The 27,054-nt window shown below is 39.4% G+C and overlaps 2 protein-coding genes across 3 annotated transcripts; both read right to left on the reverse strand.

Annotated features, from left to right (window-relative positions):
* Positions 1-319: 319 nt before the first annotated feature.
* UBA2 (ubiquitin like modifier activating enzyme 2) lies at positions 320-17,365 on the reverse strand. Its single transcript, XM_005152177.4, has 17 exons — positions 17,139-17,365; positions 13,420-13,503; positions 13,101-13,171; positions 11,916-11,980; positions 11,347-11,447; positions 11,060-11,181; positions 10,351-10,418; positions 7,997-8,118; positions 7,064-7,163; positions 6,369-6,529; positions 5,398-5,491; positions 5,192-5,304; positions 4,574-4,729; positions 3,923-4,019; positions 3,196-3,301; positions 2,256-2,392; positions 320-1,398 (listed from the first exon to the last, which is right to left on the reverse strand). The coding sequence occupies exons 1-17, from the start codon at positions 17,286-17,288 to the stop codon at positions 1,217-1,219; spliced, it is 1,929 nt and encodes a 642-aa protein (XP_005152234.1). The 5' UTR covers positions 17,289-17,365; the 3' UTR covers positions 320-1,216.
* Positions 17,366-19,231: 1,866 nt separating this feature from the next.
* Positions 19,232-26,848, reverse strand: PDCD2L (programmed cell death 2 like). 2 transcript variants are annotated; one of them, XM_005152378.3, is made up of 7 exons: positions 26,705-26,848; positions 26,424-26,587; positions 26,220-26,289; positions 23,437-23,837; positions 22,271-22,384; positions 20,469-20,617; positions 19,232-19,388 (listed from the first exon to the last, which is right to left on the reverse strand). In XM_005152378.3, exons 1-7 carry the CDS (start codon positions 26,816-26,818, stop codon positions 19,258-19,260), a joined length of 1,143 nt encoding a protein of 380 aa, XP_005152435.1. In that variant the 5' UTR covers positions 26,819-26,848; the 3' UTR covers positions 19,232-19,257. The 2 variants fall into 2 exon arrangements, with proteins under 2 accessions (XP_005152435.1, XP_030907701.1); XM_031051841.1 differs by lacking the exon at positions 22,271-22,384 and having other exon boundaries at positions 19,245-19,388.
* Positions 26,849-27,054: the final 206 nt, after the last annotated feature.

The raw sequence follows: 27,054 nt of genomic DNA on the forward strand, positions 1-27,054 counted from the left end.
TCAGCATACCTAAGTAGAAGTAGTAGCAGTTTTGGTTCGCTAACACAAAGCTGGAAAACAATGTTAGTGCAGTGACAAGCAAAGGCTGATAAATGTGTTCTAAGGATCAACACTGATGGTTTTGAGAGCTACCAAAATAGATGAATGCAGCTGGTTTTAAGATACAGATTCTAAACACTGCACTTTTGTCCTATGCACAAAATGTAACATCCAACAAACTGATGCTTTCTTCTTTCTGAAGGCATGAGGTGGCAAAGCATTTGTGTGATGATGCAAATGTTCCAACTGAAGAGGCAAATAATTGATTGTCCAAGAAAAGAACCATTCACAAAAGTTTTATTAAAAAAAATCCCCTTTCACCTCAAACAAGTGAAGCTTAAGTTCTGTACTACTAGGTTATGTTTAGAAAAATGAAAATAATACAGTAATTTTTGAAGGCTATACATTGTAAAATCTGATAAGTGCAAGCAAATATAGCAAGTATTTCAGATGTCATTTATTTGGTCCATCAGATGTACAGTATAGTAGTAGTATCTGAGTTTACAAAACATCAAATATAAATAACCTGAAACTGTAACAATACACAAAAATTTGCTTCTTACACTGACATACCAGGCAGTACGAGCTGAAAAACTTCAGTAAATTAACAGTTTTACAGTAATGTACATAGTTCCAGCTGAAGTTCAAAAACACTGTTAGAACATGGCACTAATCTCTTTTATCGAATTTTTTTTCTTCACTTGTTCAGGGTGTGAAAAATGTTTAGGACTAGGCTAAACCTGGTTTTCTTCAAGAAAAACAAACAAAGATAAAAAAATAAAAGTACTCCATATCTGGACATCAGATGATTACCCTTTACTAATATTGGTAGGGTTTTTTTTGTCCTATTGAATTATACCTAAACAGTATTTACACTTCGTAACATGCTTTTTTTATGACTGTTTAAGCAAATAATTATCTGTAAGTATTTCAAAACTATGTTTCTACTACATTAATATATGGAATTCATATCGAAAAACTTCTGAAAGAGTCTACTGAGAAGAGATCTTTATCATTAAGAGAAACAGATACAAATTACTTAAGTCAGTGTTTTGGTATTCACTTGGAACAAAGGCCTTAAGAATAGTCTAGTTCTGTGCATCTTTCACATCCCAACATAATATGCTGTTACTGTATTACATTATCTGAATCATTTTGTCAAGAGGCATTTGCATGTTCAGTCTAATGCTATAATTTCATCTTGCTCTTCTGTCTGCTCAGTACGCACTCTCTTTGTACTGACACACTCTTCATCTTCTAATTTTCTCTTGCGGGCTTTGTTTTCCATATCATCATCAACATTGCTTGAAGTACCTTCATCTTCAGAATCAACAATCAACACATCATCTTGATCTGGAGCTGCAAAATATGTTTTTAATTCAAGTGGATTCTGTAAAGACAGCCTACCCTCAACCCAAATTTCGTACATAAAAATGTCCCTAATGCACCAAATACAGCTTGGAGCATCCTTTATTATTCTTTGCCATTTAACTGCAAGAGTATTTTGAAAAGTGTAAAACAGAACTAAGAGATATCAAACATTTATGTCACAAGTATTCAGATTCATACGCTACCCCTATAGAACACTATGATGTTTCCAGAACATGAGCCTTCAAGTGCTGAAGCATCTGATATTGATTTAACTTAACCTACTTTGAGTATGTTCTTATCTTGTACATTAGGAAGGTGATGGTACTTCTTCCTGAATAGGAAATACTATTTTCTTGCCATGCTTTGCTTGACAGGTGAAAAAGAATTATTTTGGAAGCAGATAATAAAGATATCTTTTTAAATCAACAAAATGAAACATGATCAAAGACATTTACAAAATAATTTTTAATCTGCTAGGAGAAAGTGATAAATACGGTTGATGCTTTTTTGCCAAGCAATAGCATGACTATCAGATAGAATGGATCTAACTTAATTTAAAATACTCTGCAAAATGATGCATTTAAGATGACGCCCCACTAAACCCTTGGAAGATAAATGTAATTTCAGGTTGTATGTACTGTAAACCTTTGTATCGATCTTAAATGTGCATTTTTTTAGCAACTGTAAATGTGCATTCTCCTATTTAATATTACATTTATACTCTAAGGCAATTTAAATGCCTGTTATTTCATGTTGGCAAAGTCATAAAAATGAACACAACCATTTTAACTGGACTGCTCTACTGAAAGACTTTTTTTAATTTCATACTTATTACTGTTACTTACCTGTTGATGTTGAGGGCTGCGCTCCATCATCACTCCCATTGGTAATGTTCTTGGATGTTGGCTCTGATGGTTTAGGGACAACCTTTTCAGGGGTATCACCAACAACTTCAAACTCTACATCTTTTTCTAGGTCTTCACTGTAGAAGAATACATATACTTTTAAACAACTAGGTGAAAATAAAAAATCCTGTCTTTTTAACAAAGAATGTATGTTATTACAGTGTTAGAGCACCCTGCAACTGTGACAAAACAAGAAAAACACATTAAAAAAGAGGAAAATATGTTTAGTCCTAATTCAGAATTTATGCTTTAGCTACTCACAAACACTGTTCCACCCAGTGCCATGACTTAAACACATTACCTGAGCTTACCTTTCTTCCTCAATGTCACATTCCTGCTCTCACTCTTAAGTGTAGTGTGTTAAATTACTGTACAAAAATGTATGTTACTTGTCCAGGGTTAAATACACACATCAGTTATTTCAAAGTGACTTCTATTTGCATTGCTGTATCTGAACACAGGTAGTCAAACACAGGATTTACTACCTCAGTGGCCTGGGTGGCTTTCTGCCTTTTAAAAGATTTTAATGGCAGTTTCTCATTTGCTGGCTGCCTCAAAAGTAAATTCGTTTTCTGCACTGTATATTTATGCTGTGCAATGACAAATTATTCAAATAAACATTTTCCAATTACTCTTGGAAAGAAACCCTGAACAAACAAGAAAACCAACACCCCACCCCCCCAAAACAAAAAAATCCACAACAAAACCCCAAACACCCTGAAGTTTACAAATTCATTAAAAAATAGTAATTTCTCTTTTACTTCTTTATTTTCTGTCTACAACTTAATCTTTGAGCTTTTTTCATTAATTTAAAATTCTGAGTTGGAAATTCCTGGTGGAACTGTTCTATATACAAAAATAATTATTTCAGAATCCTTACCTATGAAGCACATTGATTAATAGTGTATAGTCCTGGAGGAAATCATCTGCTTGTAGTCGAGTGCCATTTCGAATTCCAAAGTCTGATAACTTCCTGTGGTTATTTGCTACAAAAAAAGTGAAAGCCTGCAGTATGTACAGCAGTAGTGTATACAGCTATCTATGTAAAGATCCTTTACACCTGAGTGAGTATGATGAAATGAGTACTCCAGAACTTCTATGTAGAAATGTAAGATTAACATGTATTAGCTACATTTAAAGCTTGGCAGGAGCTAAAACTGCTTATGTTTGACATATTTACCTCTCTTACATCATGTTCAAGCACTTCCCTATTATTACATTTAGAAACATTTTGGAGAGAATATTTGTATTACAACAGTGCTTTCAAGCATTATTAAAATGACCACAATCTAAGAACAAGAAAACGAAGTAGCCTTGTGAAGACAGGAAAACGACTGGAGCACTTTCATAGCTGAATACCTACTCTTGAAAGGAATCCTGACACTTCAGGTGAAAAGTACTTTAAATAGGAAAACTGAGCTGGACATGCAAGCTTGCAGATGATACCAGTAGCTATTTTTGAAGCAGTTAAATACTTTCAAGCCAGCTTGCTTCAAATATTAGTCTATAGGATGAAGCCTAGACCATTTGCTATACTTTCATTCTGTATATCTTGGTTTCTTCCTAGTTTGTATCTACTTTTATCTAAAAAGCTTCAGTATGCATACCTTCTGTTTCTCCTTCTTCTGAAGAGATAAGGATAGTTCCTTTTCCATCATCTATTTGTACATCTGGTGCTACCATAGCAAATTTTTCTTTCACTATCTGAAAAGATGTAGATAATTATTTAATTAAGATTGGACTTAAAAACACAAAAAAGCCCTTGAATTGTGTCGAGTTTCTTATTCTGGTTCATTTTGAGACATCTGCTGAAAAACTCTAATGCTCATACTTTTTTTTTTCTAAATGTCCATGAATAAAAGAATGGTATTTTGTGCTGTCTGAAATCTACAGGTTTAGATATGCTGAAAAAAAATTAGAATACTTCATAAAATGGCAGACACATCAACTATGACTATACAGCTGTAATGTGGCTACTGAACAACTGAAATACAAATTCATTTTTTTGTTGTTACATAAAAACAGGCTTTTAAACCACCAAAAAGTCGTAAGATACAAACATTCTTTCACAAGATAAAAAAGTGCACATGGGCAAGAAGCAGACTGGCTTATCTAGGTCTTGTTGCTCAGAGAAATGCAAAATGTAAAGCAAATATAAATGTTAGTGTTCAGTCAAAATACACAGAGCAAACCCCTAACTTTAATAATTTACAATATTAGAATAATAACAGAATTCATAGTTAATACTCAAGATTTACCTTATCTTGGAGCGTTAACACAGTAACTTTGTGTACATTAAGTTTCACAGTCACTTCTGGCTTACTTGCACATACGTAACAGTTAGGATTTGGAGGATCCAAAGCACAAGGAACCAATAGCTTCTTTCTGGGATTTGGCTGCTTGTTCAGAAAAATCTTGAGGACAGAAGAGAACAAAACAAGTTATTCTGTAAGTAACATCAGTCATAAAACCTGTTTTCCTACAGATTTATTTGTTTAGTCTCACAGGTTGTTGTTCCCTAATTTTTCTTGACATGCCTGCAGAACAGGAAAAAGTATGTATTACAGCCAGTCCACAGTAACACCTGTGCTGACTGACCAGCTGCTGCCAAATTAAGATGAAACAACCATATTTCAAATGATGTCAGTTTGGTTCTATATCCTATTCAGCAACTGAATTTTATTAACTCCGAGGAATGTAATGTTCCTAAGACTTCTACCTCTTTGTTTCATTGTGATTGAAAGTTCCCAGCACATTCAGAATCTACCGAAGCAACATCTGAGAGACAGTAAAACTACAGAATAGTCAAAGCAGATTAATTGTGACTTCTAAACAAATAAGTAACAAGAAAGTGAAAGTATCTCATTCCCACTTACCGTTCTACACTGATCTATTTTTCCTGATAAAATCTTCAAACCCTCCAGCACTATGAGACCAGCTATTACCGCATTAGTAGTAGCTATAGCTGGGATAATATTTCCTGCCATTGCTGTAAAAAAAGCAAGAGTATGCAAGATTTTTAACAGTAAATGAAAAGTTTAAATTATTATTTAAATAGAACAGTGTTGTATTTTATCCTTACACTTGATATCAAATCTGCTCTTCATATTCATACTGAAAACATGCATCCTGAGGTTTGCAGCAGAAGTGACAAAATCCAGCGCAGAAGGATCATCCTTGACAAGAAATTAATATATTAAGTATTTAAAAATCACAGTCACTGGAAAAAGCTTGCAACATGCATTTCCTGAAACCTTAAAAATAGGAAGTTTAAAAAAAAAATCTGTGCAGTATTCCATTCCAAAGCAATATACTTCCTCTTTCAGATGTCATATTTAGTCAGAGCAGTACTACTTGAAATACACGTTTAACAATTGTACTTACTATTTCAGTAGCATATTAGTACCAATAAAATGTGTTGCATGTTCAAAAGAATACCCAAATCCTAAATCTTACAATGTTTTAAGCTCAGTTTCAAAAATGGGTGTTTCAGAAAGAAGTATTTTTACTGTCTGTTGTAGTATTATTTTATTATTTTGTCCCTCCTGTATTTATGTATTACTTTTTTTTTTATGCTAAACGACAATGACTGCATGAGGATACACTGTGGTGCTAAGAGAGAAAATTCTTTTCTTTTTCAGTGAAACTCATATCACATACCTATCATCAGAGCTAATTAGAAGGTACAACTCAGTAGAACTCTAACTACAACTCACTGTTTATGAGCATGTTTTAGAGAAAGCTAAAAAGCAAAAAGTGAAGTTGCATTATTAAAATATTTCCAAAATCAAAATATGACAAGTACTCCTGAATCTGTGCTTTCTGAAGCTGGTGAATTATTCTACATCACAACTAATACTTACACTCACAGCAAGTTACAAAATACAGTGTTTAAAGTTTGTATTTGTTTACATATGCAAAGCCCTTTCAGAGAGGTACCAGATATTGTTCTAACTAGGACCAGAGGAGTATTTTGGAATGAAACGGAGTATAATTAATATTTATACTACATATGTAGGCTACAACTGGTTCTTATGTATTTGGCAGACTAACTTTATCCCATATAAGCTCTGCTCCATCTCCCTTCTCAGCCAGGTGAAGTCTCAGGGTTTCAACACTCTTTGAAAATAAGCGTGCATAGCTCTTGACATCAAGAACCTGCTGATCCTTCAAGACTGCAGAAGACTCATTTTGTAGATCAGATGTGTTTTTCTCTTTGGGAAAAGGAAGAAAAATGTTAAAATCAGGAAGACTTAAAAATCTCACAGAAGTTCTCCAAAGAGCTAGGAATTTTCCAATTTCAGCAAAATTATGTCTTTTCTAAATTGAAGAATATCCCTGAACTATAGCAACCCAAGCATTTGACAACAAATCTGCATTTAAAACTGCAACTACATTTATATTAATTGCCTACACATGAACAAATTCAGCAAATGTAAATTTTCAGCAAAACTCAGCTTTCAGAGAAAAATATATCAGTGCTCCTAGAATAAGATGATACGTAATTTTGTGAAATGTGAATTTTCTACAGCCAATACCAAGTATCTAAAATAACAAGTGCAAAACAGTTTTAGAAAGAAAATGTTTTCTATATAGAGAAAAATTTTAAATCTTCAGGAATTGAAAAGAATTAAGATGTTCGTTTTTCAGTACTCGACTGTGGCACTGAGAAAATTAAGTATCACAGAGATGCCTTAATAAACAGCAAGTATGGCTTACAAATAAACAGTGGGAGGAGGGATAATTACCTTGACTTTGCACCTCAGCCCAGTCCAGCGGCACTGGAGGTTTTCTTTTCCTCCAGAGCTTATCCATTGTCAGCAGGTATCTAATGTCATCTTTGAAAAGCTAGAAAACATTAAAATAAACAAATAAAACCAAAACAAAACACATTAAAATGAAAGGTAAAAAAAGAGCATACTTTATATCTGCTGTGAAATTGAAAAATCAGCATGATATTTATGGGTTCTTGCTTTTGTCCTTGAAAATATTTTCAACCATATAAATAAAAACAGATTTGAAAAAATTCATATTCCCCATCCTCTAAAACTTATTACATAAGGCAGATATAGCTTTGATCAATCTGAGAAGGAATAAAGTAAAAATCAAGAAACAATTCAAACAAGCAGTGGGTTCATTTGCCTGCTGAAGCCAACACTACAGCTATTTGTAGCTCCCCAACACATTCTTACCTACATGCCAATGTGTGTTTCCAAAGTAAAGTTATTACTACCTATCAACATTACATTCTATACAAATTTCCTCTATTCATCCACTTTCAGCAACTATTTGGAAGGAAAACTCTTAAACCCGTTTGTATTTTCTCATGCTGTAGCGTGATTATACACAGATGACTGACAGATTTTAGGTCCTCAGATTGTTTGTGATTATACCCAGTGAAATTCCTACAGAATTCAGGTTTACCTTTTCATATTAAAAGGAATGTGAATGAAGTGTTTCTGTGCAGTACAGACAAGCTGCTGAAGCCATCTGTACAACACATATGGAATGTCATAAAACAAACAAGTGTTGTAAAAGACCAATATTACAGCAAAATTGGTGGAAATTGTGGCATAATTGCTTAATAAATAGCTAGCATTAAGTGTCCAAACTGGGGTTTGACAACTTTACAGCACCTCATGCACTTCAAATAAAGAAATTTATGGGGGTAAAGAAGATACCTTAGTAAAAAGTTTAACTGGATCGTAACCAGTTGATTTAGCCCACTCCTTAGTTGAAACACGTTTAATCTCACCATCTTCATTGGATGCTCGTGCTCTGGCTTCTGCTTCTGCTGGCTCCCCTATTAATAAATATGAACCAATATTTCAGTCAAAAACAGGAAAGTTCCCATCCAAACATTTCCCCTGGAGTCAATAACCAAAATTATGCAGAGACCATAAAATGGCTTTACTGTGCTGAGAAAAGCTGAATTAGACACAGTGCGACTGTTTGCTTCTGCAACTGCAACTCACTAATTTAACTTGTTGTCATCTCTTTATTGGCAGAAAGAGTGAACAACTGTTCCCTAATACTCTCCACATAATATTGTGATTTCATTGTATGTCCAGTGATTCTCCTTAAGTAGTCTCCAGTCTTCATTTGATTAGAACTTCCAACACAAAAACACCCATCTTATCTTAGCTCTTGTTATTTCTATGCAAAAGCATTACATGCACACAGATGCTATTCATTTTGTGTTCCTTTCCCAGTCACATCCAGCAACTGCTATCATGACTCCTAATAAGCAGCAGGTTGATGTTTTTTCATAAACTACCTATTAACATCTTGACTGGATAAGAGAATTCAGAGACCATCCTTTATATGTCAACTTGTGCATGTTTCCCCTTTTCACCAGTGCATTATTTGCATCACTTTGTATTTATCTGCACCAAATCTACCTAATGGCACATTGCCCAGTTACTGTGCAGCATTTCACTACTTTTTGCAGTCAGTTCTCACCTTTATTGTCCTAAGTGACTTCGCCTAATCCTGTATGCTGTACAACATTGGTCCCATCCCCAGTCTGAGACTCTCCTCTAATCACCACTTATCTCTATCATTTAAGTAGTTTAGCCACTTCAGGATCTCCATCCTTTTTTGTCCCTATGGCTGCTGAGCTCCTTCAGGTTCCTCACAAAAAGCTTCTGAGTGCCCCCTGCAGATTCAGAAGAATATAAACCAGATATATTTGTCCACAGGCTTCCCGATTCCTTTAAAGGACCTGCAGAGCTATGCGAGGCATAAATTCCCTTTGCAAAGGTTGCACTGTCTCTCCCCCATACACCACGTAGGTCCACAGCACCACTGCTATGGACAGTTTGGCCCACTACAGCACAGCTACAGGCTGAGGACCCCCTACAATTGCACTGGTATCTTTATGTAAGTGGCAGTGTGACTGCTACCTTCCAAGTATTCCAGAAGCCATTGCTTTGAGTAACTTTATATACCACTGTCTTAAAGGCTCAGCTATTTCATCCTACACATCCTCTAGGAACAATCTGCTGGGTGATTGCTATCTGATGCTCAGAGAAGGCTCTAAGCTTCCTCTCCCAAGTCTATTCATCTATCAGAGGATCCAAAAGAAAGAACAATAATGCTTATGCACCTGTACAGTAACTACAGTTACTGTCCTTACAGAATAGCTATAAAAACATCACTCAAAATGGCCATATTTCCTATACAGATTAACACAGAAATGTTTCAGTCTGGAAGTGTTCACATAAAATCCTGGTATTTCCTTGCAACCCCTCAGCTATCAATGGAAAATATAGAGTGACTACAAACACCACTCAGTTTTCAGTTCAAAAGGGAAGCTAAGTAAGCATTACTTAGCAACAACTAAAACCATGGGTGTTATCAGCATTGTTTGAAAGCTGAAAGTCAAAACCACAGGACTGCACCAGCTACTAAGAAGGTGAAAATGACTGCTACTGCTGAATCCAGGACAAGAGGGAACAGGAGTCTCCCAACAGATACAAGCCCATTCATCTAAATCATATCTTAACACTTGGATGTGTTAACTGGAACTTTATGATTAGCATATCGATTGTGTTCCTCACAGCTGTTGTACACACACTACCTGAGAAAATTTGGTGAATGCCAGTGACCCATCTTACACTGTATTAAAAAGCCTTCACAACAGCTGAAGCAATCATTTAATAATGTTTTAGACTGCCCACAAGGGCCATGCTTCTGACAGGTGAAACTATTAAGCTGTTGTTACTTTGCAATGGCTTTTTTGTTTTGCACATTCTCCGCGCAAAAACCTCTGGTATGCACTATGGATCGAGTTAACTAAAAACATGGAAATTCTTTCAAATACGACAGTAGGAGGGAACCAAATTATGCACCATGTACATGAAGATCTGCTAGGGAAACTAGTGTCAACACATCCCAAACTCTTACTGCTCAAGGGCACAGTAAATGGAATCATCTTAAAAGAACATGCAGCTGACCTGTCTAACTTTAAAAGATGTACAGAAACAAGAACTGCTTGGTAACAGGGTAAGCTACTAGCTTATTTCACACTCACAGGCAGCTTCAGGATCAGCTCTGTCAGGAGAGACTTCTTGATCAGCATCTTCTTCTCCAAACAACTGGCTATATAATAATTAAGAACAATAACACGACACTAGAATTTTATCATATCTTGTAAAAGACTAAAATATTTGCTAAAAGATACATATATCCACTTTAGAATTCTTGCTATCAGAGCACCATTTCACATATTGCTTTTTAAATTGTTGGGATTCATTACATATGGTCTTAACACTGGCAACACAAGATGTCCAATACAAAAACTAATTTAGCAAACCAGTTCTGTATTACTGTTCACCTAGCATTGTATTTATATTGTAGTACTGAATGTATTGCCTATAACCCTCCAAGATCCCAGCAAACTTTACATCTGTTAATACATCATTAAACTGAAAAATGTGTTAACTTCACACACAGGTGAAGAACAAAGTAAACAGTACCATGCCAAAATGCCAGATTTTCTGTGATATTAAAACAAGGTCTAAGTACTAGCCAACCTTTCATCTTTGTATTAAAATTAAAATAGCCCCAGACTGCACCTTAAAACCCAGGCCAAAGAACTGGAGATTTTCCCTATAATCCGTATTCATTTGAACAAAAAAAAAAACCAAAACCAGCATGTTCACTTTATTTCTCTGTCTGTAGGTTTAGGAACCAGAAGAGTGAACCACAGTACCTGTTTTCTTTTTAAATAAATCACTTACTTGAACAAATACTTAGCCCACACAATGCAGTGGATAGGTTCTGATGGTGTATTTCGGATTGTGCAGCCTGGAAAAGTCTTCTGAGTTGGTTTGGGATGGCATTCATAACATTCTGTCATTCCCTGGTGAAAAGCAGAATATTTACGTGTCACACTGTGAAGGCTACTGATAGCATATGCTATTACCAGCTGAACTGTAACTGTATCTCAAAACACCCAATGCCCTGTTGTTTAAAATAGCCAATGATTTAAACTTAAAGTGACAAGAGTAACAATACACAAACTAACCTTTTTAATAACTGTTACTTGTCCAAGGTAGCCTGCTGTTCCACTCTCTATAAGAGGAACATCAGCAGCCAGACACATCCTGTTCACATGGTTACGGGCAGCTGCAAACCAAGAGATTTTAAAGAAAAACAGAAAAAAAAGTTTTACTTCTCCAAATTCAAACCAGCCTCCTATGCAAACATTTATCCTTCAGTGCCTTATTTCATCATAAAGCACTACTACGCCTTTTTGACAGTTATTTTTCAATTAACACAAAATACACCAACAGTATTAAATATAGCAAACTCAACTGAATAAAATTACACATGTACACATGATAATCATTGGTTCCCATAAAGCAGCAGCACAGCAGTTTATGTTTACCTTCTAAACACCGGTTAAAGCACTAACTACCTTTTCAATTTCTAGTAAAGCACACAAGCATTAGTGAAACTACAAAGAGGTTAAGAGGATACTTATCTAACTGACATTGCTGAAATACTAAAACACATTAAAGTTCTGTTTGCATGATTATTCATGCAAACAACAGTTATTTTCATCTCCAGTAAAAATCATAGTGAAAACTTCACCTCTGTTATCCAGAGCATTCATAACCAACGTAAACTGGCGGAAGAATTCTACATTATAGTCAGGGCTATGGAAAAGAAAAACAATACTCAGAATAGTATATCAAAGTTATTGGTTATTATGGCACAACAGAAACTACACACACGCAAAGGGCAGACTGATGTGATAAATTATACATATTATGATTTAACTGCTAGGCTTTAACTGCCCCGTTTGCCTTCTGCCCATTTTAAAACTGGATGAAATAATGGATTTTATGCTGCTGGAAGGAAGCTATTGCAATTAGCACTAAGTTGACCAATGAAAACAGACAGTCAATGAAGAAACGTTTATACTGTTCTGACAGTAATATGAGTAAATTGTCTGAGCAGTGGTAACAGACCTTAAAAACCACCAGCTGAGGCTAAAATGTGCACACTGTAATGACCATTCCATCAGACTGTTGATAAGTCATTACACTGCGATAGCTCAATTGGTTTTGATTGTACTTCCATACTTTTAGGATCCAAGACATAGGATTTTAAAAATCTTGATGCTTTAGTACTTTTACATTGCATTTTTCTGATTTAAAGAAGAACTTTATGAGAGAATAAAGAGGAAACAAAATTAATTGTTTTACAGTTTCAGAAGGATGGAGTGAGTGAGCGTTTCAGTGACTAATAACAACATCAGAGTTCAAATCTTAACATGTCACAGTATCAATTTTAAGAAACCAAACAAATTCAAATTAAAACACAGGAAACAGCTAATGAAAATCTACATAATCCTGTACTCTACTCACTGGTTATGGATTATAAAGACCAAATTTTAACAGTTTTGGGCACACATAATACTCAGTTACCTAAGATAAAGGACTGCTTTCTTTTCATTGCAGACTCAACATTCACATTTATTTTAACCTAATAACAGCTTAAAACATTAGGGCAGCCTTACAGTATAGAAATGTATATACTAAATCTTGCTAATAAAGTGAGAAATAGATATAAGCAAATGACTACAGCATAGTACCAGAACTACTCAAAACTCATTCAAAATCCACACTCCCACTCAGGTTTGTGGTAGTCTCACAGCTTTTTCTTCTTACTCTGGTAGCTGTGTAAAATATCTTAAAACACCCCATCATTGCACTTAAATAGCACAGTACTTGTAAACTAAAACATGTAATTAGAGCATAAGACCAAACCTACTTCATGATGCTATCATGGTAAGCTATAATATTAGCCTCAGGATAAAACTGTAACACGCTTTCCTTGGCAACCTAGAAATAAACACAAACAAAAAACAACTTATTATTTCTTCCTTCCTTCTAAAGATAGACTTGGTATCAGTTGAGTATCAAGTTGACTACCTTAAGAGATTTAAATACTTTTTTAATTAAATGCTGTGGATAGTCAAGACCAACCAACCAACACTTCCCTTTCACAATCGAAACAAAATAGTGACATGTTTCTAATACTCAGTATTATTTTGTGGACAGCAAAACATGATCATTGACTTTCTCCTCACCTGCGATTTTGATCTTCCAACATGTTTCTTTTGAAACAAAAACTGCCTGTTGAGATTGCTGACATCAATAGTATCCAAATCAATCTATAAACACACAAGAGACAGCCATTTCACTTTCACAGAAACAAAAGGAACACAATCATTAACAGAATCTGAAAAAATGAGGTTGACCAAAATCCATAAACTTTACAAACTCCTTTTCAGACCTGCATTCAGGAGTTACATCTACACTCTAACAACTGTGGAGGCACAAGTGATCACCTAATCATCTTCATGAATTCTGTCGTTTTAAATAATTACTAACAATGGAGCCATATGTCAAAAATTAAGGGTTACACAAAATGAACTTTCTGAATAGAGTCCTTACTAAAACCACAGGTGAATTTTGAGACAGGTATGCATAGTAGTTAGGACAATCAGTTACTGACCTTGTACTGTTTACTTCAGGATAAAGATGTGAGAATTCATAAGGAGCAGTGTAAAGACTCAGAAGGGACACTGCAAACATCAGTCTAGGTAAGTCCAGTAAGACTCAACTTGGGACTAACCACCATGACCACTGGCTCTGTTCCACACTTCCCCAAGGTCAAAGAAAGACTATTCAGCAAACTAATTAGTATTTCTACTTTACATTTGAACATGGCTTTGAGCAACTGAATCAGTTCACTGGGGGCTGCACTGTGTAATACATACACTGCAGAGCAAAAGGCTTTACTGGTTGTCACCACGACTAACTGCTTAAGTGTGTATTAAAAAATTATTAAGTGTATTTGCAAAAAAAAAAAAAAAAACCAAAATCCAATCATGCAATCAAGATGTGTAAGACCATGTACCATAGAACACCTGTGAAGTGCAACCTCAAAGGACACCATGACTGTAGTCCCCCTAACAGCCATGATTCTATCAATACATGCACATGAGCATCATAATTTCAAATGTGTTTACCTTCCACCGTAAGAATTAAGATTTAATTAGAAATTTGAGATTTATTCCTACCTTTGATGCCACTACTTTTGCTTTAATTAAACAGTTGCTCTGATCCACCATCCTTTCAGAAGTCCTCTCCTGTCCCTAACATTTTTAACTAGGATGGGAGACAATTTTTTGGAGCCTCAGAGATATTTCTCCCCAGTTCCCATACACAATGTTGACATAATCAACACAGTAAAGCTTCCAGCTATATGGAGAGAACTATCAGACTGTTTGTGCAGCATGGAGCTGAAACATGATCTACTGACCGTGTTCTCATGCACTTCTAATTTTATTAACCAAACTTGAATAATGAAAAAGTGTGCCATGCACTTCTCATTGAAGACCCTTTGCATGTGAGATTCATGCTCCAAAATTAAACTGCCTGTTTTCTGAAGAGAATATTTTTTAAATCTAAATTTTAATATACTAAGAACTGTAATAGTAAAGAATTTTATTTAAACACTAAATATGTGCTTATAGAGCAATCAGAAAATACACAATGCTTTAGGGAACTATTATAAAATATTATAAAGACTCTTAATTTTTATAGGACCCTAGTCACTACCCATGGTCTTGCATCTTTAAATGAAAATGGTATTTGTGTGAACACATTTCTACCTCCTTTCCTTTCATTGAGACACACTCAAAAAGCTTGCTTAGTCCAAAGCCAGAAAGCCCAAGAACCTCAAGTGAGAATGATCAAGCGCATCACTGCTAGAATTTCCACTGCCCAGTGAACATTCAGTTTAACTGGAGATGATAACAAATGATGTAAGCCACGCTTGAGAACAGTACTACCAAGACCAACAGAAGCAAAGGAAGTTTTCTCTAAAGAGAATACCTGAGACCTTAGGCCTCAAGAGAAGCTGCAATGTAGCTCAGAATAATCAGAATATAACAGTTCTCTTACTAAAACAGCTTTTACATTATTCCAATTTTTTTAAGTCAGAAGGAAGGTCCTCAGAGCTTCCTAAGAATATACATATTCATATTCAGACCTGGCTTTTGAGTAATTTGATTTTGTTCTTCATGGGACAAAGGCACTGCCTTCCATAAAGTATACTTAATGAAATCACATGTTTGCAAGTTGTCAGGTATTCAAAACTACTAGATTTTTTAAAATAGTATTAATATTTTTTTAATTCACAACTTATAAAATATAAAGCTTTTTCAGATGTCCATGTTTGTTAATATTTAACAACCAACGAAAACCCTCAATAATACCATGTTGATAAAAGCATTTTATTCTCCCAGTAGCACATTTCATCTCTGCATACCAATTCTTTTTGCTCTCACCTCATCTTCTGCCCACCCAGTCCTTACACGTTATTAAAACATTACTGTCTTGCATAGAACATTGCCAATGATATTTTTAAATTAAAATGGCCCTGATCCAACATGTACTTAAGTTAATGGAGTCCAACTTGCCTTGAAAAACAATACAGAAAAATCAAACTATAGTAAGTGAAAAAAAAAACGTACTGCAATGAGATTTATACCTAATGACTAACTGGAAAATCAGTAGATATTATACTCCTTCTATCTGAATGGACTGCAGGAGTACACAAATGACGTATCAAGGTAGGAAAAAGTAAAGAGGGGGAAAAGACCAGTCAAAAAACCACAGGATTCCACTTTTTTTGCGCGTTTATTTCACCATATATAATACTAAAATCAGATGTGCTGTCAGCACAGACTGAAATCAAAGGGACAACCTAGAGTTACACTTAAGCATAACCTACAAGTTTAAAAATACTGCAGTAGAAAGGCCTTAGTTTTCTGAACAAGGCAAATCAGTAGTTGCACAACTCTATGATCAGATATAGTTTTAGACAAAAGCTGTTTCTGCGTCCTGTGCTCAACAAGTCTGACGGTAAAAACTTCTGACAATTTGTCATGCAAAACTCTCAGGTGTGACTCCTGGCCAGGCACAAACATGAGCAAATGTATTCAAGGAAAGCCTTCTGCTCCACCTGGCTTTGTACTTCCATGAGTTCTTAAAACCATATACTTTTTATAAAGCAGGACATTACTAATAAAGGTCTGGAAGCTCGGTAATCAGACTTTTGCTAACAATATTTCTCTCCAACCCCTTCTTCTCTACCAACTCTCAATTCTGCCCTTCCTACACACACTTACAGATTAGTATCAGGAAGCAAAACTTAAAGCACAGACCGCGAGAAGCTGTCGTGGCCGGTCTCCTAAGCCTGACAGCTCTACAGCTCGGTATCTGAAAAGACAGTTCACCTCCCAAGAGTTCAGTTTCCTATCACTGGACCATTACTGACCGCATCAGCGAAGGCGGCATTAGGATCTCTGAAGACCGCTCGTGGGCAGCTAACATGGCACACTGCTATCTCCTGGGATAGTTCACCTACGGGATCCCAGAGAGGCGCAACCGCTCCTTTGCGGAGCGACAGCGGGACCCAGGACGGCGGCCGGGCCGCCGGGGGTAGCAGCGCTCTCTCCGCCGGGCAGCCCAGGCACGACTCGGGCCGACCGCCCTGAGGCGGGGACGCGGATGGCGCCCGCAGGCCGCGGCCCCTTTGTGGCGGGCCCTGTCCTCGCCTCGCCCTGCCGCTTTGGCGGGCCAGGCGCAGTTTGAAAACACGCAGACAATGCGGCCGGCGGGAGCGGCCGCGCAGACACATACCACCCCCCTGCCCCCCCGGCCTCCGCCCCACTCCCCGAACCCCCGGCTTGACCGCCGACCCCTCACCCGCCCCGGCCCCGGTCCCGGCGCGCACCACGTCGATGTTGCTGAAGCCGGTGAGCACCAGGTCCTTGAGGAGCTCGCAGCCGATGCCGCCGGCTCCCACCACCAGAAGCCGCGCCTGGGCCACGGCCTCCGCCAGCTCGCTGCGCAAGGGGCCCGACACCGACACCGGCACCGACATGACTGCGGGTGAACAACGGCGGCGGCGTGCAGCGGGGCAATGCGCGCGACTCTCCTCAGCCGGGCCGCACTCCGGACACCGAGTCAGGGCGAGAGCAGAGCGGCGGTCGCCCACCTCGCCCGCAGCGCCCCCTACCAAACAGGAGGGCCTCGGCTCTGTCCCGAGCACCGCTCCGGAAGGCTGCGGCGGGGCCGGAGCTCCAGAGGGGAGGAGTCTATCACCGGTTCGAGTCTTGCTCAAGCCGCTACTGCTCGGCCCAGCTCTGGCTGGAGACTGCCCAGGCTGAATGACTGCCAGGGAAGCCGGCCTTCCCCTGCTACAGCCAGGGATTAAACCACGGGCACCCGGGGTAGCGGCCGTGGCCGGGAAACAAAGCAGGCGGGCACCTTTGGGAGCGGGGGCAGCACTCCGGGCCAAACACGAAACACGCATCTGCCAGCCTAGCCTGACTCGCCCCTTGTAGCCCCACGCGGTGAGCATCCTTCCTTCAAAAAGCAAGTTTTTCGAAGACGTTCCATCATGTTATCCCCCGCCCCTCCCCTTTTTAAACGCACACTTAAAGACACTTAAATTACTCATCCATTAAGTCATTAAAACACTGCAGTTCAGCCTACACTAACAGGGAACTCCACAGAAGGCTTTAGACTTGTTATCAATGAATGAGCCAATCTCGTTTTAAAAGGCAAATTTATAAATTTACAAAATTGAGCAAGCGATAGCGGACAAAAAAAACCATAGCACTGAGTCCCCTATACAGTTCCCAGTCCACCCAAGACGCGCACAGCGAGCCTTTGGGGGGCTGTCATTCATCCTTCTCGGTTCAAGGCTTCAGCCAATCCCGCTGCCTCCTTTCGCCCGGATGTCGATGTGGCGTTTTTCCATTGCTTCCCTCTGTTGCTGGGGTCTCATCGTCGAGAGGTTTCGAGGCGCTCCCAGAAGTTTCGAGAAGAGTCCGTTACCAGCCTCACCGTCACCGGAACCTCTATTCCTTATATGGTGCATGTAACAAGATATAACTTCAAACTACCTAACTCCCCCTCCCTCCACCAGCAGGGGCGCGCTCTGAACACTAGCTTGATCTCGCTGGCTCCAACCTCAGCACCGGGTTCGGGGCTTCCTCTCTGCCCCCCAGTCCCGTGCAACAATACAACAGACTTCCCCTTTATAACTCACAAAGTACAATAATTACAAACAAAAGAAATATGGTTCCATACAGTGACAGTTACAGAGAGTGTCTTAGAGTGTAGCAAGCAGTATTTCCCTTTAAACCTTTTGATGAACAAACCCCACACATTAGACTGTTGAACTAAAGCAGTGTGATGAGCCCGCAAGTACCAGGCTGAGGTAACGAGGCAGGTGCTGTACCTACTCCATCACTGTACCCGAGAGCACAGAAGCTCCAACAAAACACCTCTTTCCCATCCAAAGCAACCTGTCAGAGCACATTTTACCATGCTAATGCAGCTTATCTCTCATCAGAAAAACACAGAGAAAAGTTTCATGATAGGAACACTGCAGTGGTAACAGGGCTCCTGCCACTACCTACAGAGTTTACAATCTGTAGTCAAAACAAATATTTGGTTTTTAAAATCAAGCTTATATTAAGTTCTTCACTGCTTATAGTTCTAAAAACCGAATAGTGTTTGGCTGATGAATTAACAGGTTGCCTCATTACAGTTAGCTATACTTCCTACTTTACTGTCCTCCCCAAACATTAAGTCTTAACTACACTCAGGAAACAATCTCTACAATTTCTATGTGTAACCGAAGTATGCAAGTTTCTTGCCACCACATTTTAAAGGCATGTTCAATCAGTTATTTGTAGAAATAAGCACAATGTCATTACATCAATTTCATTTTTCACCACATCTGAGGAAAGTTCTCTTGCATAATTGCACTCTTTCACCCATAGTAAAAACCCCCACAAAACTAAATCATCAGACTTTCCATTTAGGCAGAGAAATACAATTTATTTAAATAATCTCTGATCTGGGTCTTCTTGTACAAATATAAATTCTTCAAGAGGGGTGTGGTGATCTGTTGGCCAACAGCTTCTCTCACACGTGTAAACAAGAGCAGTTCCAAATTCCACTGACAAACCTAAAAACAAAACAACAAAGGCACATAATGTAAAGATAGAAAAATGTGTCATGGTTTAAGCCCAGCCGCTAACTCAGAACCACACAGCTGCTTGCTCGCTCCCCACTGCCCCCCTTTCTTCCTCCCCCTGCTCCCAGAGGAATGGAGAGGAGAATCGAAAGAATGTAACTCCCACCGGTTGAGATAAGAACAGTCCAGTAACTAAGGTATAACACAAACCACTGCTGCTACCACCAATAATAATAATGACAAGGGAAATAACAAGGGGAGAGAATACAACTGCTCACCACCCACCAACCAATACCCAGCTCAACCCAAGCAGTGATCTAACCCTTCTAGGTAACTGCTCCCAGTTTCTATACTGGGCATGATGTGCTGTGGCATGGAATACCCCTTTGGCTGGTTTGGGTCAGGTGTCCTGTCTCTGCTTCCTCCCAGCTTCCTCTGCCCCTCCTTCCTGGCAGAGCATGAAACTCAGAAAGTCCTGGTCAGAGTAAACATTACAAAGCAACAACTGAAAACATCGATGTTATCAGCGTTGTTCCCAGGCTGAAAGTCAAAACCACAGCATTGCACCAGCTAAGAAGAAAAATGACTGCTACTGCTGAACCCAGGACAAAATGGTATCATCTGAGCTGTTGCTTGTTGCTCACTTCAGTCTTTGCCAATTCAGAAAATATTTCTCATATTCAGTCTTCTAGTGGTAAAGATTTTAAAGCAAGCACATTCAGAATTTTCAAAGACCTTAAGTGTCTGCAGTCTTACCTGACAATATTTATTTTTCAAGGCCTCACTTAAGAGGTAATAAAGACAAATTACTCCCCAGGTCAGGAGTTACCTACAATGCTGTTCACTCATCTGCAAATGAAGTTGCAATCACAGAGTCTCCATAAACCAGAGTTGTATCTTTCGCTTAGTGAAATCAATAATGGAAACAGAGTGGATTTTATATATGAAGATGACTACAGTGAAGCACATCAGTGCAGATGGCTAGCGAGAAACAATCCAAACTGCAGCCATAAACTTTATCAAGAAGGTGACTGTTTCTGGTATTCATTCATTTAAATCAAAGATCAACACCTGAATCACTCTGTAGTATGCTGACCAGTGCTGGCATGAGTTGAAATTCAAATATTCTGTTGCTTCCACAGTTACTGCAGGCTGGAATACATTTGCTAAAGTTGTCTGGAGGACATGTGATGAATAATGGCTGGCCACCCCAAGAGTATCTAAGAGAAGAAAGAAAAAAATAGTATATATATATATATTTTTTTAATCTGAATTTCAGAAGAAAACTTACATTTTGGCAATAGCATTCAGGATTCTCCAAAACCTCTGAACTTGCTTGTAGTAAAAAACACTATTATGAGCTAGAATTGTTGACTCAGCTTCAGATGAATCATTAAACAAAGAGTAAAGATGGGGAGGGGGAAATACTTGTAAAGTCAACATCTCGAAAGCCTCTAAGCAAGAGCGGGATTTAAAGACAACAAATGCTTTGAACTGATACCTTTAAAATGTACTGTACCTGACTCAATTAAAAAAACTATCCTGAAAAATGAAATCCTAAGCACTGGCAGATATTCAGCACAGAATATGTCTCAAAACCACCGTTAAGTTATGCCACAGAACTGATGTTCTATTTGTAAGAATTACTAGAGCTCCACAACTAACAGGCAAACTGAAGATAGTTTCTACTGAATGCCAAGGTGAGGATTCTGTGCTAAGCTGAAAGCTCAACAGAGATCAACCTCTAGGAGCAAGAAGGGTCTAACAGGCATACTCACAGTACCCATGAAGGGGAAAGGGAGGGCTAGGTAAAGACTGTAACTAGTGACAGACATAGGGATCACCAGAGGTGATGTTTCAGAAGAATGAAAAAATCAAAGAGTGTAATACTGCAAAGCAACAGATCCCATGGAAAAAAAACCCACTTGTCTCAAAACGCCACTTGCACTCTGCATTAGTATATTTTCTTTATGATCTTTGATACATAAAGTTTCTAATGTATCTTCTCTGCATAAACAAACCCTCAGACTTTACTTTCTCCTCACGAAGGTACCAGTTAGTTGCACCTGGTTCTAGAAACTAGCTAAATAAACGTCCTGTCACTGCACTGGGACAGCTAGACCAGATAGGCTGCAATGGACTGTCTGGAACAAAGAAGTTAAAAAGCCAACAGTTGGTATGGCCCATGAAAACTACATGTGCTATCTGTTACTATTAATAATTTATGATTTGAACTCTTTGTTATACTTCCATTCCAAATTAACTCCTCTTTCAGGAAAGTAGCTCTTATGCATTTAAATCTGCTTTTACCCTAGGAAAAGCAACAGATTTACAAGAACTGAAGACTGCAGCATCCTAAGGGGTAATCGCAATAAGCTGCAGAAGAGCTCAGGCTTTAAAACTGGTAATCTCTTACTCCAGTAATATATCTGGGACTGAAACAATTAGCACTTACAATAAGGTTACAAAATTTCAGAGGAGCAGATTGCCCTGGACATCTATCACAACAGCATACCACTGTGTATTATACTTCTATCTCAAAAATGCTTCCTGAAAACCGCTGTATGTGGATTTCAAGGAATCTTCAAAGACAGCCTGGGTCTGTTCTCATCAGACTTTATGTTGAAGAAAGTCTCCCACAGCCAGATCTAAGGTCTCTGATCTTAATTCACTCTCATCTACTTACACTTTGCACAAAAAAGCCCAACCAGGGACTGAAGTCTGACCACACATAAATGGTAACAGCCCTTTAAATTTTTCTTACAAAGAAACAAAAAGATACATGTATTTCAAATGAAATAGTTTATGCTGAGGTACTAACAATCCGTATCTATGATCTGTATCTCCCTCCTACAACCAGATGATCAGCATACCTTAGAATCTGTTCAGGACACAGAGATATTCTTTTCATAAATTTATGGAATATGCGGTCCCTGCTTTTGACTTCACTCTTCTCATATTTTTCATTGCCACCTTCACTGGCAAAACTAGAACATCAATAGAAACAAAATTTTCACTGATGCTTTCAGTACAATATGCATGCTTTAAATAAGCAATAGTTACTGTACATTCACATTAAAATTGTACGAAGTCCACAGAAAAAAATATCCATGTTAAATTAAGAAGCAATTCCTGTTAAAGGTTGCAAGTGAGCATTTTGCTTCTAGTTCTTCTGCTTTTGGTGGCTTACAATTACTAATAATGTTTCAAACTACCAAAAGAAATTGAAGTCTACTGTGTACCTCCTTACTACTTCAAAAAATCATTCTTTTAGTAACTTCTCACAAGTTTTTAAATCACAATGTTGTCTTTTTAAATTTTTAATTAAATGCAGTTAAAGTTCCATGGTTCATTAAAGGTCAACAAAACTCAACAAGAATACCACTAAAAAGTGTTCCATGTAGATTCTGCAATTGGCAGTAGCCTTAGTTACCAAAAAATTCATCGTTGTCCACAGATCAGGAAAAGTCACACCATATGTTTATATAATCAAAAGCAAAACAGTAAGGATTCAAGTGCTTGCTGTGACCACCTAAGTTAAAACTTCAATATTTTCAGTAACTATGTCCAAAAACTGTCTTCAGACAACCTTTACAAAATCTTTGGAAGTCTTTCCATCATCCCAGTCTCTAGCCAAAATCCCCAAGTAATTCAAATCTTAAAAATGTGACTGGAATGTAAGAAAAGCTTTAGCCTTGAAAAGAAAAAAGTCAAATGTCACAATATAAACTCATTCCATATAGTGTAAACCATTGTTTGAACCACACAAGTTTGGTTTCAGAGATTGACAGTCCATTGCTCTGTCTGGAGCCCAAGGACATTGCAATTGCTCAGTCACTCAGAAACAGATGCATCTCTGAACAACTTAAAATTTAACACAGCAGAGTGTATTGTCATGTTCTTCCAGCAAAGCATTACACACCAATGGTTACAAACAGAAAGCATTCAGATTTAGTAAGAGTTGGGTTTTGACTACAATCATCAGACAGGAAATTATGGAATCCCTTCAGTTCAACATAAAATCCATATCTGTTCTCACCTTTCTGACATCAGCTGCTTCAAATCAACACCCTCCCTCTGCTGATACTCCTTCAATAGCTTATCTGCATGATCTGCATCAAGGAAACCAGTGTAGTCTTCCTCATCCACAACACTAATGTAAAACGGCTGAAACACAGGAGCTGAACCAGATGTTTCCATTACCATTCCCTCACTGACTGGAGAATGTGTATTCAGGGAACCTGAATCCATAGCCTCGAACAAGCAAAGCTGTTGGAGCTGGGATGCACACTCCACCTCTCTGGACAAGGAGCTGCTCACTGCTTCATTTAAACCAAGCAGCTGAAGGGGGGTACATGCAGGAGTTTCTGCTCCGTCAGAGACTCCCCAGTCATCTGCTTCATCACACCAATCCTTTGCAGTGAAATGGGATTCTTGTTTCTGAGAAGAACAAAGCAAAAAAAAAAAAAAAAAAAGATTAAAGAAAAAGTAAAAAGAACATTGTCAAGATCAGCCACCCTAATGCACGTCAAATATAGTTTCATAGAAGCTAAGAAAACCAAGATCTTAACCTAATGCTTTGTGTTATTTCACCTGTTCTCACGGTGATATGTAACAGTGCACCCACATTTACTTTTCACAGTATTGCAGTCAAGGCAAAAAATCCCTCACATTTATGAGTTATGGCAAAAAATCTCACAGGAGATAAATGAAACAGGAATTCATCAGCTTTTGCCTGGCCTTTGTACATCACATTGCCCTACCTTGGCTGCTGCCAGGGCCACTGACAGCAACTTCGGGTACATTTAGCTGAAGCACAGTTACTGCACCATAGTTCAAAGGGCAGAATATGGAGGAAAATAATAAGAACAACAATACAAGCTCACCACAGACCAGAATTTTACAGTACAAAGCAGCAGCTGAAGAAATACTTTGCCTGTTATCACTACTTTGACAGCCATCCTCCTCTTTCAATCTTTTTAAGCCAACATGCAGCTGCTCTTCAAGAGCAAGAATACCAGAAGTGTATTAACAGTAACTGAATCAGATTAATTAGTACTAATAATTTTTAGAAAATATATTTAAATTAGAAAATAAGTAATTTTAAAGATCCAAACAGTATAGCCCAAACATTTAGAGTTGAAAACCAGCATTTAGGTAGCTCAATTAAAATATTAATTATCAATTTTGACCATACAGTTGCATTGCCATCTCCACTTTAAAACACATCTAACACAGATCACAAACAAGAAGATAATCTAGTAAATAACGTATTGCACTGATGATGTCAAAATTCCATAACCACAGCTTCTCCACACAACCACACATGTGAATCAAACTGGCACATAGCACAGATTCTTAAAAAAGGTTATCCCAGACTGGTTTGGGTTGGAAGGGACCCTGAAGCTCAGCCAGTTCCAAACCCCTGCCATGGGAAGGGACACCTTCCTGCCCATCCTTCCAGCAGGATGCTCCAAGCCCCGTCTAACCTGACCTTTAACACTGCAGGGACGGAGCAGCCACAGCTTCTCTGGGCACCCTGTTCCAGCACCTCAGCACCCTCACAGGGAAGAAATTCTGCCTAATGTCTAATCTAAATGCATCCTCTTTCAGCTTGAAGCCATCTGCCTTATCCTGTCACTACATATCCTAAGTATGGTTACTTAAACTATATATAACATGTTACAGTCACTTAAACAACTACCTATAAGGTGCAAAACTCATCCAACCCCACTGGATTTATTTCCATACAGCACACTGAAAAAAAGGACAGCACGGCCACATGCAAAGAGTTGTGGTCAATAGTTCAATGTCCAGCTGGAGACCAGTAACAAGCGGTGTTCCTCAGGGATCAGTGTTGGGACCAGTCTTGTTTAACATCTTTGATGGTGACGTGAACAGTGGGATTGAGTGCACACTCAGCAAGTTTGCTGATGACACCAAGCTGTGTGGTTCTGTTGATACACTGGAGGGAAGGAATGCCATCCAGAGGGACCTTGACACGCTTGTGAGGTGGACTGATGCCAACCTCATGAAGTTTAACCATGCCAAGTGCAAGGTCCTACACCTGGGTGGGAGCAATCCCAGGCACAGCTACAGGTTGGGCAGAGATTCAGAGCAGCCCTGCTGAGGACTTGGGGGTGTTGGTTGATGAGAAAATGAACATGAGCTGGCTTCAGTGTGTGCTTGCAGCCCAGAAAGCCAAATGTATCCTGGGCTGCATCAAAAGGAGCATGACCAGCAGGTTGAAGGAGGTGATCCTGCCCCTCTACTCTGCTCTCATGAGATCTCACTTGGAGTATTGTGTGTAGTTCTGGTGTCCTCAACATAAAAAGGGCATGGAACTGTTAGAACAAGTCCAGAGGAGGCCACGAGGATGATCAGGAGACTGGAGCACCTCCTGTATGAAGACAGGCTGAGAAAGTTGGGGATGTCCAGTCTGGAGAGGAAAAGGCTGTGTTGAGACCTCACCCAGCATCTGAAGGGGGCTTATAAGGATGCTGTGGAGGGACTCTTCATTAGGGACTGTAGTAATAGGACAAGGGGTAACGGGTTAAAACTGAAACAGGGTAAGTCTAGATTGGATATAAGGAAGAAGTTCTTTACTGTAATGGTGGTGAGGCACTGGAATGGGTTGCCCAGGGAAATTGTGAATGCTCCATATCTGGTGGTGTTCAAGGCCGGGTTGGTACAGAGCCTTGGGATGACATGGTTTAGTGACATGATAGGGTGTTTGGAACTTGATGATCTTAAGGTCCTTTTCAACCTTAACTATTCTGTGATTCTATGACAGAACCCAAAAAAGCAGGTTGTCGGCTATACCTGTTTTAAACTGTAATCTTGTGTTTCCTTTTCTTGTGTCTGCAAGTACTGGGAGCGCAGCACCTTCCAGCTTTAACAAGAAGTGTAAAGAAAGAAGAAAATGAATCAAAACCACGCAAGGCACGAACCATTCGAGATGGTAACACTTATCAGCGGCGGGGGCTGCGCACGTGTCGAAGGAAGCCACCGTGAGCCCGTCCTCACCTGCGGGCGTCTCCCGCGCAGCCGGTCCCGGTGCAGGCAAACACGTTGGCGAGGCGGTGGCAGGGAGACCCCTCCAGCGGGCAGTACACCTGCACCAGCTGCGCCAACAGCCGTCCGCACACCCCGCACCGCGGCTCGGCCGCTCGCACGGACGGAACCCAGTCCTGGAAGACAAACGGCGCCGAGTGTTCACTGGGGACCCTCGGGGGAGCACCGTGAGCGAGCACCCACCACCACCACCGCCACCACCCTCCACCTGCCCCGCGCGGACCCAGCCCTACCGCGGAGCCGCCCAGCTTGCTGGTAGCCCACGCAGGGTCCTGCCCGCTCCCTCGGCACAGCCCCACCATAGCGGCGTCCCGCAGGCCCAACAGCACGACCGGCTTCACCGCCATCCCAACACTGCCCGCCCCGCTACGGCGGCCACCAGCAGCCAAACACCGCCGAACGCGACGCCCCACAACGCATGCTCGCGGGGCGGGCGCTAAGAGCAGAGACCGCGCGGTGGCGGTGTGGTGTTCAGGGTCAGGGTTAGGGTCCGGGTCCGAGAGCTTAGCGCGTCCCGGCAATGCGGCTGCAGCGCCTCAGAGCTGGTCTGATCTATCTGAGCTCCGCGCGGAGGGGAATCGTA

Source organism: Melopsittacus undulatus, chromosome Z, assembly GCF_012275295.1.
Source record: "Melopsittacus undulatus isolate bMelUnd1 chromosome Z, bMelUnd1.mat.Z, whole genome shotgun sequence".
NCBI classification, from domain to species: domain Eukaryota; kingdom Metazoa; phylum Chordata; class Aves; order Psittaciformes; family Psittaculidae; genus Melopsittacus; species Melopsittacus undulatus.